We start from the raw sequence: 9,443 nt of genomic DNA on the forward strand, positions 1-9,443 counted from the left end.
ACTTAGAATATGTGTTTAACTAATATTGTCTGAATTTTGTGAAGCATGTTCAATGCTTGACGAATGAAAACCATTACACCATCTTTATAGATAGGAAAACCATTAAGTTGATGGAGCTCTGAATTTATCTAGAAACGTGTTGGGAATGACATTCTCTAGTTCAAATATTTGTATATATATTTGTATGATTTCAAAGAATGCTAAAATAAATGTCAGTTCAAATAGAGGTGACCAACCCTATAAATAAATCTATGACCTCAATCAATGAATATATAAACTTAGCTAGAGACTAACATCATGTTATTGGCAGCACCTAACAACATTCGTATGTACCTTTTATGTATCTCCAAACTCCATCCCTCTGCTTCGTCTTTCCACGTCTCGTTTCCGTGGGCAAACACCATGCAGCAGCAACCACTCCGCTCAAGAGACCTGCAGTTGATTGTTCACTTTCCTTGGTCTCAGGGCTTCATTGCGTTTCCCTCTGCCATGGAAGAAATGAGATCCTCCCGTGATTGGGATCTCCTACTCTGGAGACGCGTTTGGCTTCTGTTCGGAGGGGTCCAGGCGGGGCCAGCATTAGTGTTTCCGAACTGGAGCTCCCCCAAGCTGCCTGATGAGTAGCTGTGCGCTACGTGTGATCTGGTGAACTTGTCGCCACCATCATCGTGGCCACGACGCTGAGTACCTGGAACTGGACTCATCGGATCCTTAGCCCTTCCATCTACTGTAAAACAACAACAAAGTGGAGAGATTACGTATAAACATGCGTGCATATGCGAATCAATCGCATTTAGGTTGCGAAAGTAAGAGGAAGTTTACCTATGTGGACCGGACTACTCCAGTGTTTGAATTGGAAAGGAGAAGGGATATTGAGAACGGATGCCGACGACACACTTTTGTGGTTGAAAAGAGGGAGATATCGCCTCCGCAGATATATCGATGATTTGCCAACACATGACGAGAAACAGACCAAGAAAAACAGCACAGCTAAAGAGAAAGCTAAAACAAACAGTGGGTTTATCGTCACTTGAAATATATCATAGCCGCGGGATTTAGCAGAAAACGGAAATGCCTTTCCAGCTTCAAAAAGAGCGACCCCAAGGGTCCAAGTGATGCTTCCCGAACCAACTGTCACGTGGCTATCAGGAATATGCAGTCCTTCTCTCAAGAGGAGCACCACATATGGAGCTCGGAAGCAGTATTGTTCGATGAAAGGCTGAGGAACGACGCTCTTCTTAGCAACAAGCCAAGACTTGTCACAATATCTGCGGCCTTTCTCTAGCACGTCATCCAGAGTAGCGTCAGGAGTCAGGTTGAAGAACCGGTACACGACGTAGAAACCCGACATAGCGTAAAACCGGCCACGAGGACGGGGTATATTTTCTGCAAGAGCACATGGATGAAGCCCACAGTCGATTCCTACGCTACTGTTTGACCATTCAGATCTATTGACGGCAGCTTTGGCGAGCAAACTACATTTGGCCCAATTTGGAACTCCCACAAGCTGAACTGGAACTCCAGAATTCCCACCTTCTAAGAGTGAACAGTGTCTACACTTATACTGTTCATTGTAACCATATTGCAAACAAGGATGATTAATTTCAACTTTTCCACTTGTCAGATTGGCATTACTAATATGAGGAAGCCTTTTGAGAAGATGGCCAACCGATTTATCAAATGCGTCATTGAGACCATACCCGGCCAACGAATAGGCGCTCAGATGATGGTTAACAGGGCCAATCCCTAATTTTAAGCTCGTTTCATCAAGGTCACCTTGTTTACCTTCAAAGGTAACCTGAAGTGATGAGCCACCCAAATCAAGTGCACCATATGTTTCTTTTTTGGGAATTGACCCCAACACCTTAGTGTGATAATTTAATGCTATCCATCCATAATAAGCTTCCTCCACACCTGTGATAGTCTTAACCCATTCCGTTTTGCACAAGAAAGGCGACCTCTTCAGGATCAGCCAAGCATTCTCAAGCAGCCATTCAGAATCTGAACTCGGTAGCCTACGAACTCCAGCTGTAGCATGAAGAAAAAGAGAGGTACTACTATGTGAGGTTTTTGGAATTTGGTTCTCAGCCCATTCAATTAGAGGTTTAATTGCCTTCTGCAACCCAGAAATATTATGCACCAATTTGTCAAACCCGGGCTCAGTCTCCACTCTGTTGTAAGCCCTTCCACTCCGGGCAACAGAGGAATCTTCAGGCAGAGATTTTAATGATATAGGAAGATTGTTGTCCTTTTCGTGACTAATAGAAGCCTGATATACAAAGACACGTGTTCCAGTGCTACCACAGTCTACGACAACATAGAATCTGTTAGTTCCTCTAGACCAGTTTGTGTAAAGATTTTGGAGACCAAATGACAGACATGAAAAAAGAAATAAGCCAATGAGAATACAGATTACTGTAATCCACCTCTTCTTTCTGGATGAAGCTCCTGGTGATAACTTATCCTTCGAAAAACTTGCTGCTCCTTTTTCCTTCTCAAAGATATATGGTGGCAATCCATGACCTGAATTCCTTTCTACTCCAGCATTTTGATTTCCTTCTTCTATATCAAGCCGGTGATAAGTAGACAAATCCTGAAGGGAATAGGAGAGTCTTAGGTTACTCCTTTTTTCGGGTTTGGGGAGACCACTAGGAGAAGCATGTATTGGCGACCCGGGTAATTTGTTAGATGCTGATAAACGAATCAGTCCTGGAGAAAATAATTCTGAAAGTTTGCTGAAGACCATCTTTGCAGGAGCAAAAGTAGCAATGCAGGCAGCTGCTACCCCCTCTAGAAAAAGTTACGAGAAGTAAGCAGACCACATGTAAGATCTGCACATTAAATGCTAGGAACTAATGCAAAATGATAAAAGAAGTCCTGCAAAATCCACATGGTAAAATTTGTTGTGTCAATCGATGAAGGAGAATCATTTATGGACTGAAAAACTACTGAACATATATACCAGTTTTTCCATGACTTAGAAAAGAATCTTAGAATTTAATCTGAATATGAAATCAAATCGTCTTCAAGTGACCTATTAAATTCCAATGAAAATCATGTCTCCACTATTAAACTAGTTATAACTTGAATACACACAGCTCGCCTTAGTGAATCTGAGGATCTTATGTCACCCTAGCAAGTATACAAATGGTAAGTAACTCAACCTAGTTTAAACACCAAATCATTCCAATTTCCAAAACTTGAAATTGAAAGTCGGTTCGTAATAACCAACCCCTAGATCTTCAACTTAGTGCAACACAACTCAACAAACATGTTGCAGTTTACTACATGAAATTGATACAAGAAAAGTTTCAATAAAGCTCATCATCGAGACTGGTTGCAAAATGCTAAACAATGCAACAATTCAGATAAATCAGTCCTACAGAAATAAAAGATGGAATCCTGATATCAATCAACAGCAGCTCGTCTAATACTATGTATAATAAACTGTTAGATCATTGGTAAATCCACAATGCTGAACCCTTTCGCAACTCATTCATCCAGAAGTAGTCTAGCATATCCTTAACACAAGATAAAATTACTCATCAAATCACTCACAGTTTAAGATTCAAGCCCATTCTAATTCACTATAAGCTCTCACACTAGCTAAATCAACCCTCTAGATCCCAATAGCAACAACAGTAATCATCAATTAGACCCAAACATTTTCACATCAGAGATCACTGAACCAGCCAAATGCGACAGCCAAAACTGAAACTCAAAATCACAAATCTTACAACCATAAATAAGAAATGCACGGATGCAGAGAGATTCGAGGCATCGATCCAAAAAAAAGCACAAAAATAATCGCGCGAAAAGAGATTCTTCTATTACCATCAGATCACTGGAAAGTTGGAATTGGCTCCGCAAAGTAAGATCCGAATTCGGGAATGGAATTTTCGTTTTCCAACGAATCAGAGAAACAAACAAAACAGCCAACAGCTTGTGAGTGATGGACTCTCACTATCTCTCTCTCGAAATTTTTGATTAACAGAAAATTAAATACATATGACTAAAAATGAAGGTGCGAGTTGTATTCCTCGAATTTTCTAATTTCTCAATAACATTTCCTTCTATATAAAATAATTGTGAATTAATAAACGATTCAATAAAATAAATATAATAACTAAAGAACTAGAAGAATAAAGCTAGAAAACTCCTTTGTTTTTTAAGTTATTTTTTGTTTCACATTTAATCACTTCTTAAGCAAAATGTATCATAGTGGGACAGTTAGTATTATTTTAATTTCTTGAACAGATTAAGCTCAAAAGAAAGAAATACTATAAATTATACTTGAGCAGAAAATAATCATTTAACAGGTATTTTATTAAATGATATAGTAGCTATTATAAAAAAAATCTATATAATTATATTAAGACATTGTTGGAAAATTGAATCCACCCACATAATAGTAGCTAATTTTTGGTGGATGGAGGGAGTATTTATTTTGAGCCATAAATATTACATCAAAAGCCTTATAATTCTTCAATTTTTATGTAAATAGTGTATTATATTGATATAACTTGAAGCACAATTTAAAATACTCTATCCCTCAAGTTTATAAGATCAATTGTAATAGAAAATGATGTATACTAAAAAGAGAGTAAATGTTCAGGTTTCACTTGATTGTAAATGAAATTGTTGGACCAATAAAGCTCGACCAAAACAATTTAGATTTATTTTATTAGATAGTAGTATGTGATTTTTTCATACAATTCAAATAAATGTCAAAACTTTGCAAAAAATCTTATTCGTTAATTACGCAAGTATCGTATTACTACTATATTGATATAAGTTGAACCACAATCTAAATAACCTTTTGACCTATTTCAATTAATTGTTTTTGCAAATCATATAATCGTCAATTGTGACTTTCCAATTTTTAGCACGTATATCAATATTTTCTTAAGATAATAACATTATGTTTAGAGAGAAAGAGAAATATAAATGCGAAAGATTTTTTTTTTCTAATTTTGTCAAATAATAATTTAAAAACAATAATTTTTTGTTATTAATTGATTTCTCTCTCCGCCAAAATCCTCATTTTCTCTTACTACAAACATTTTTACTGCCTTTTCTCTTGCTCTGCTTTCTCCCCAAAACCCTAATTCCGCAGGCAGGATCCGACCCGTTTCAATGGCGACAAACGGGCCGAATCTGGAGTGCCGGATGTACGAGGCGAGGTACCCGGAGGTGGACCAGGCGGTGATGATTCAGGTCAAGAGCATGGCCGACAGCGGCGCGTACGTTTCGCTCCTCGAGTACAACAACATCGAAGGCATGATTCTCTTCTCCGAGCTCTCCCGCCGCCGCATTCGGAGCATCAGCAGCCTCATCAAGGTCGGCCGCATCGAGCCCGTCATGGTGCTCCGTGTCGACAAGGAGAAGGGGTATATTGATCTCAGCAAGCGCCGCGTCTCCGAGGAGGATATCCAGGGCTGCGAGGAGAGGTTCAATAAGAGCAAGCTCGTGCATTCGATCATGAGGCATGTTGCTGAGACCATGAGTGTTGATCTTGAGGTTTGTGTTTTATTTTGGAATGATTTGTGTTGAAAATTTGTGTGTTTGGATTGGAAAACCTAATTGCTTGCGTTGCTATTGTGAAATTGAGTGAAGTAAGTGATTACGCATGGTTCTCCTTTGTCTTCTGTTAAATTTGTGTGGAATTCGAAGAGGTTAGTAAACTGGTGCTTGCAAATGCTCTGTCAAACTGTAGTTTTGAATGAAAAACTAGCTGTTACAAATTATTTGGTAGGTTTTTAGTTAAACACATCGTTTTATTGAATTAACCATGTTATAAGGTAATATTGCCATCGTCTTCTAGTTCAGCATTCAAATTGAGCTCTAGTTTGTTTTGATGACTCATCGAATTGAATTAGTTATGGTACATGACAAATTAAATTTTCCATATCTGATCATAATGACTAATGTTTGGTTAATATTTAATGAGATAACTTAAGCGTTTTATCATACTGATTTAGGTAGCTGGTCCTCTGTTTCAGTGTTCAGTAAATTATCTGCTAGTGTGCTGTTTTGATGGTTTCAATAGAATTGAAGATCACAAAATATTATGATTTGTTGCCCGAGTGAAAACAAGATTGCTGATGATAAGTAGTTCTGTGATCTTATTGTTTTTAAAGAAGTTGATAACGAAAGTAGGTAGAGAATTGGATAGAGTGGAGATATTTGTCTGAAGTTTATGATGGAAAAATTGATGAAGCTGTGATCTGTTTATTTTGCTGCGTCACATAGTGTCCCGTGCCCCATTTCTTTGTCTGGATTTTGTTTTATATTAATTGAAACGTAAGTAGTCTTCAAGCTTTGTACTTGGTGTATCTATTTTATAACTCCAGTATTTTATAATGTTTGAATTGATAGTTTACACTCATAAACTCTTTGCCAACCTCACCTCATGGTCATGATAGTATTACAATTAATAGAGTTCATGAGTTTCACATGTTAATTCGGAGTGTGTTGGCATGATGGCATATTTGTGAAAGTAGGATGTATTATTATCTATAGATTGATATTTTTCAGGTATATTTTATAGTTGGTTTGTGCCTATTTAACTCATAGTATGGGTGTCAGCATATTTGGTTGTGTATTGGTGCTATTAACTTCATTTGCTTGTAAAATATGTAGTGTGTTCTCTGTTAAATGAACTGTATGTGGTTTGGTAAATCTTGAAAATAGTTTCATCTCCAAATAGTTGGAAATAGTGCCTTTGGCTATTTAAGTTTCTTTTGGTACTTCCTATGTTTTGTCGACACTCAGTGACGCAAAGATATATCCATCCCATTCTGTGATATATATTAACATGCATTTTCACTAATGGCATGTATGTTGTGGTAGGATCTGTATATTCATGTTGGCTGGCCGTTGTACAAGAAATACGGGCATGCATTTGAGGTGAGACTTGGTATACCATATAAAAGATTTATGTTTACAATTCCTGCTGCAAGTAGCGTGTGATTAGTATCTATCTAGTAATTAATGTATATGTATAAAAACACAGGCATTTAAAGTTATGGTGAACGATCCCAACTCAGTTCTTGATACCCTTACTCGTGAAATCACAGAAGTTGGTCCTGATGGACAAGAGGTAGTGTTCAATCCCATAATGATTTGCATATATCTTCAGTCCTCCATCTATTTTACATGGTCAATTACAAGTGTTTATATCCTTTTAGGTGAAGAAAGTGGTTCCTGCAATATCAGAGGAAGTAAAAGATGCTTTAGTGAAAAATATTAGGAGAAGAATGACGCCTCAGCCCTTGAAGATTCGTGCTGATATTGAAATGAAATGTTTTCAATTTGACGGTGTGCTGCACATAAAGGTCTCCATCCTTCAATTATTTTGGTTTTTTTCTTCATTATTATGCATCTTACTCAAAGCAAAACCTCTTTTGTGCAAGTACTGATTTGTGGTGATGTTCACAGGAAGCAATGCGTAAAGCTGAAGCTGTTGGCAATGATGATTGTCCGGTTAAAATGAAACTTGTTGCTGCTCCAGCTTATGTGCTTACCACCCAAACTCTTGACAAGGTAATCGCCAATGCATATCTAAGAGTGTTGTGAACTAAAAATGGATTTTGTATGGTTCTAAATGCTCGTTTTTATTTTATAATAATGTTAGGAGCAAGGAATTGCAGTGCTTACCAAGGCAATTCAAGCTTGCACTGAAGAGATTGAATGCCAAAAAGGAAAACTTACTGTTAAGGAACCACCAAGAGCGGTAAGAAATAGCTATGGATCTAATATGAATGTTAACATTTTACTCTCAATATCCATACAATAGCTTGACGAGTATGACTTTGTGTTCAGGTGAGCGAACGGGAGGATAAGCTACTTGCAGAACATATGGCTAAGCTAGGACAGCAAAATGAGGATGTCAGTGGTGATGAAGACAGTGAAGATGAAGAAGATACCGGGATGGGTGAAATAGACCTCGAGAATTCGGGAATGGCTATAACAGAGTAAACTTTACCCTCCCCTTACCCCTCTTTTGCCTTTTGAAATCTTGGAATTTGTCTACATTTTTGTTAGTTTTTCTCTTCCCCAATTTTCCAACCTTGATTCAATGGTTTCTTTTTAATTCTCTTCAATGCACATCTATACCTGAATTTAAATTTTGTCCACAATTCTGAATCCCAATATACTTCTTTGCTTTGCGTGTGGTGCTTGTTGTTTTTATGGGAATTGTTGGTTAAATGCTAAATAAATCCAACGCTCTTTTAAGTAGTTCCTTGATCTTACTTGTTTAAAGAAGTTGATAACAAAAGTAGGTGAAGAAGTGGATAAAGAGAAGGAACACTCTTTGAAGTTTATGATGGAATCAGTGAATGAAGCTACACATACATCTACTTATTTTGCTGCATAGTTACGGCCATGATTAGATTACTAATCTTGACTTAACAACATATTTGTGTGTTGAATAGCTAAGTAATCAAAAATTGAAGCCCATGTTGAAAAGCATTCCCATTAAGTAAAGTTGGTGTATCTGGACCCATATCCTTCAATTCGACCCTATTTGGATTACATCATCCCTCAACTTAGCTTGGCTTAGCTTAATTTATTTAATCATAATCAAAAACAAAAATGCCATTTTATATTTTATCCGTAATTAATTTAGTCTATCAAGCACCTCACTTACTTTTAGCTTAGAAATAGTTAATTTTAAATTAAAAATATAATTTATACATAAATTCATGCTAATACAACCGACTGTAAAATCGCCATTTTAAATCTAACATATAAAACATTGTAATTAATTAAATAAACATTAAAACATGAAATTATATAAATTCATATAATGACACCAATTAAATCATCTTCTTGATTCTTATCATAATTTATACTCTTAATTATTTGTATTATCGAGCATAGGAATAGAATCAATCAAAGAATAACAATTCCATTCCACTCTCATCTCCATTCAATTCCTTCCTCATTTCATTCCATCATACAAAGAAGTCTCTTAAAGCCCGTGATAATTTAATTATCTTAGTGCCTCCTGCACCATTTCTTTGTCTGGCTTTTGGTTTATATTGATAGAACCATAACTTATCCTCAACCCTCATAGTATCTACAATATTTGATAACTGACATTCATAAGTGTTTGAGGTTTAATATATAAAAATCTAATTTTACAATTCCTGCATGAAGTAGGGTGCTATTACCATATACGTGTAAATTATGTGTTGAATATTGGAGGTATATTTAGTGATGGTTAACGATCCCAACTCAGTTCTTGATTCCCTCTCTCGTAAAGCTATTAACCCACTATTGTAAAAACAAAGCTAAGAAATTGCCGAAAAAAAGAAGGATTAAACTGAAAACTCATCGCATTAACTCATGCTCGAAATCATAATCACACAGATCTCCTATATTAAAATTTATTTAATTATATCATACACTACGCGATAAAGCATATACACAAGAAA

At 36.6% G+C, this 9,443-nt stretch overlaps 2 protein-coding genes across 6 annotated transcripts; one reads left to right on the forward strand and one right to left on the reverse strand.

Annotated features, from left to right (window-relative positions):
• Positions 1-123: 123 nt before the first annotated feature.
• Positions 124-4,058, reverse strand: LOC121777665 (probable apyrase 7). 5 transcript variants are annotated; one of them, XM_042175000.1, is made up of 3 exons: positions 3,835-4,058; positions 823-2,877; positions 124-724 (listed from the first exon to the last, which is right to left on the reverse strand). In XM_042175000.1, exons 2-3 carry the CDS (start codon positions 2,744-2,746, stop codon positions 462-464), a joined length of 2,187 nt encoding a protein of 728 aa, XP_042030934.1. In that variant the 5' UTR covers positions 2,747-2,877; positions 3,835-4,058; the 3' UTR covers positions 124-461. The 5 variants fall into 5 exon arrangements, with proteins under 5 accessions (XP_042030934.1, XP_042030932.1, XP_042030931.1 ...); XM_042174998.1 differs by having other exon boundaries at positions 124-727; positions 823-2,790; positions 3,835-4,056; XM_042174997.1 differs by having other exon boundaries at positions 124-727; positions 3,835-4,056.
• Positions 4,059-5,032: 974 nt separating this feature from the next.
• Positions 5,033-8,176, forward strand: LOC121777506 (eukaryotic translation initiation factor 2 subunit alpha homolog). The gene is made up of 7 exons (XM_042174782.1): positions 5,033-5,520; positions 6,853-6,909; positions 7,016-7,102; positions 7,191-7,337; positions 7,441-7,545; positions 7,637-7,735; positions 7,825-8,176. The coding sequence occupies exons 1-7, from the start codon at positions 5,137-5,139 to the stop codon at positions 7,978-7,980; spliced, it is 1,035 nt and encodes a 344-aa protein (XP_042030716.1). The 5' UTR covers positions 5,033-5,136; the 3' UTR covers positions 7,981-8,176.
• Positions 8,177-9,443: the final 1,267 nt, after the last annotated feature.

The sequence above is a fragment of the Salvia splendens genome, chromosome 18 (assembly GCF_004379255.2).
Source record: "Salvia splendens isolate huo1 chromosome 18, SspV2, whole genome shotgun sequence".
Taxonomy (NCBI): domain Eukaryota; kingdom Viridiplantae; phylum Streptophyta; class Magnoliopsida; order Lamiales; family Lamiaceae; genus Salvia; species Salvia splendens.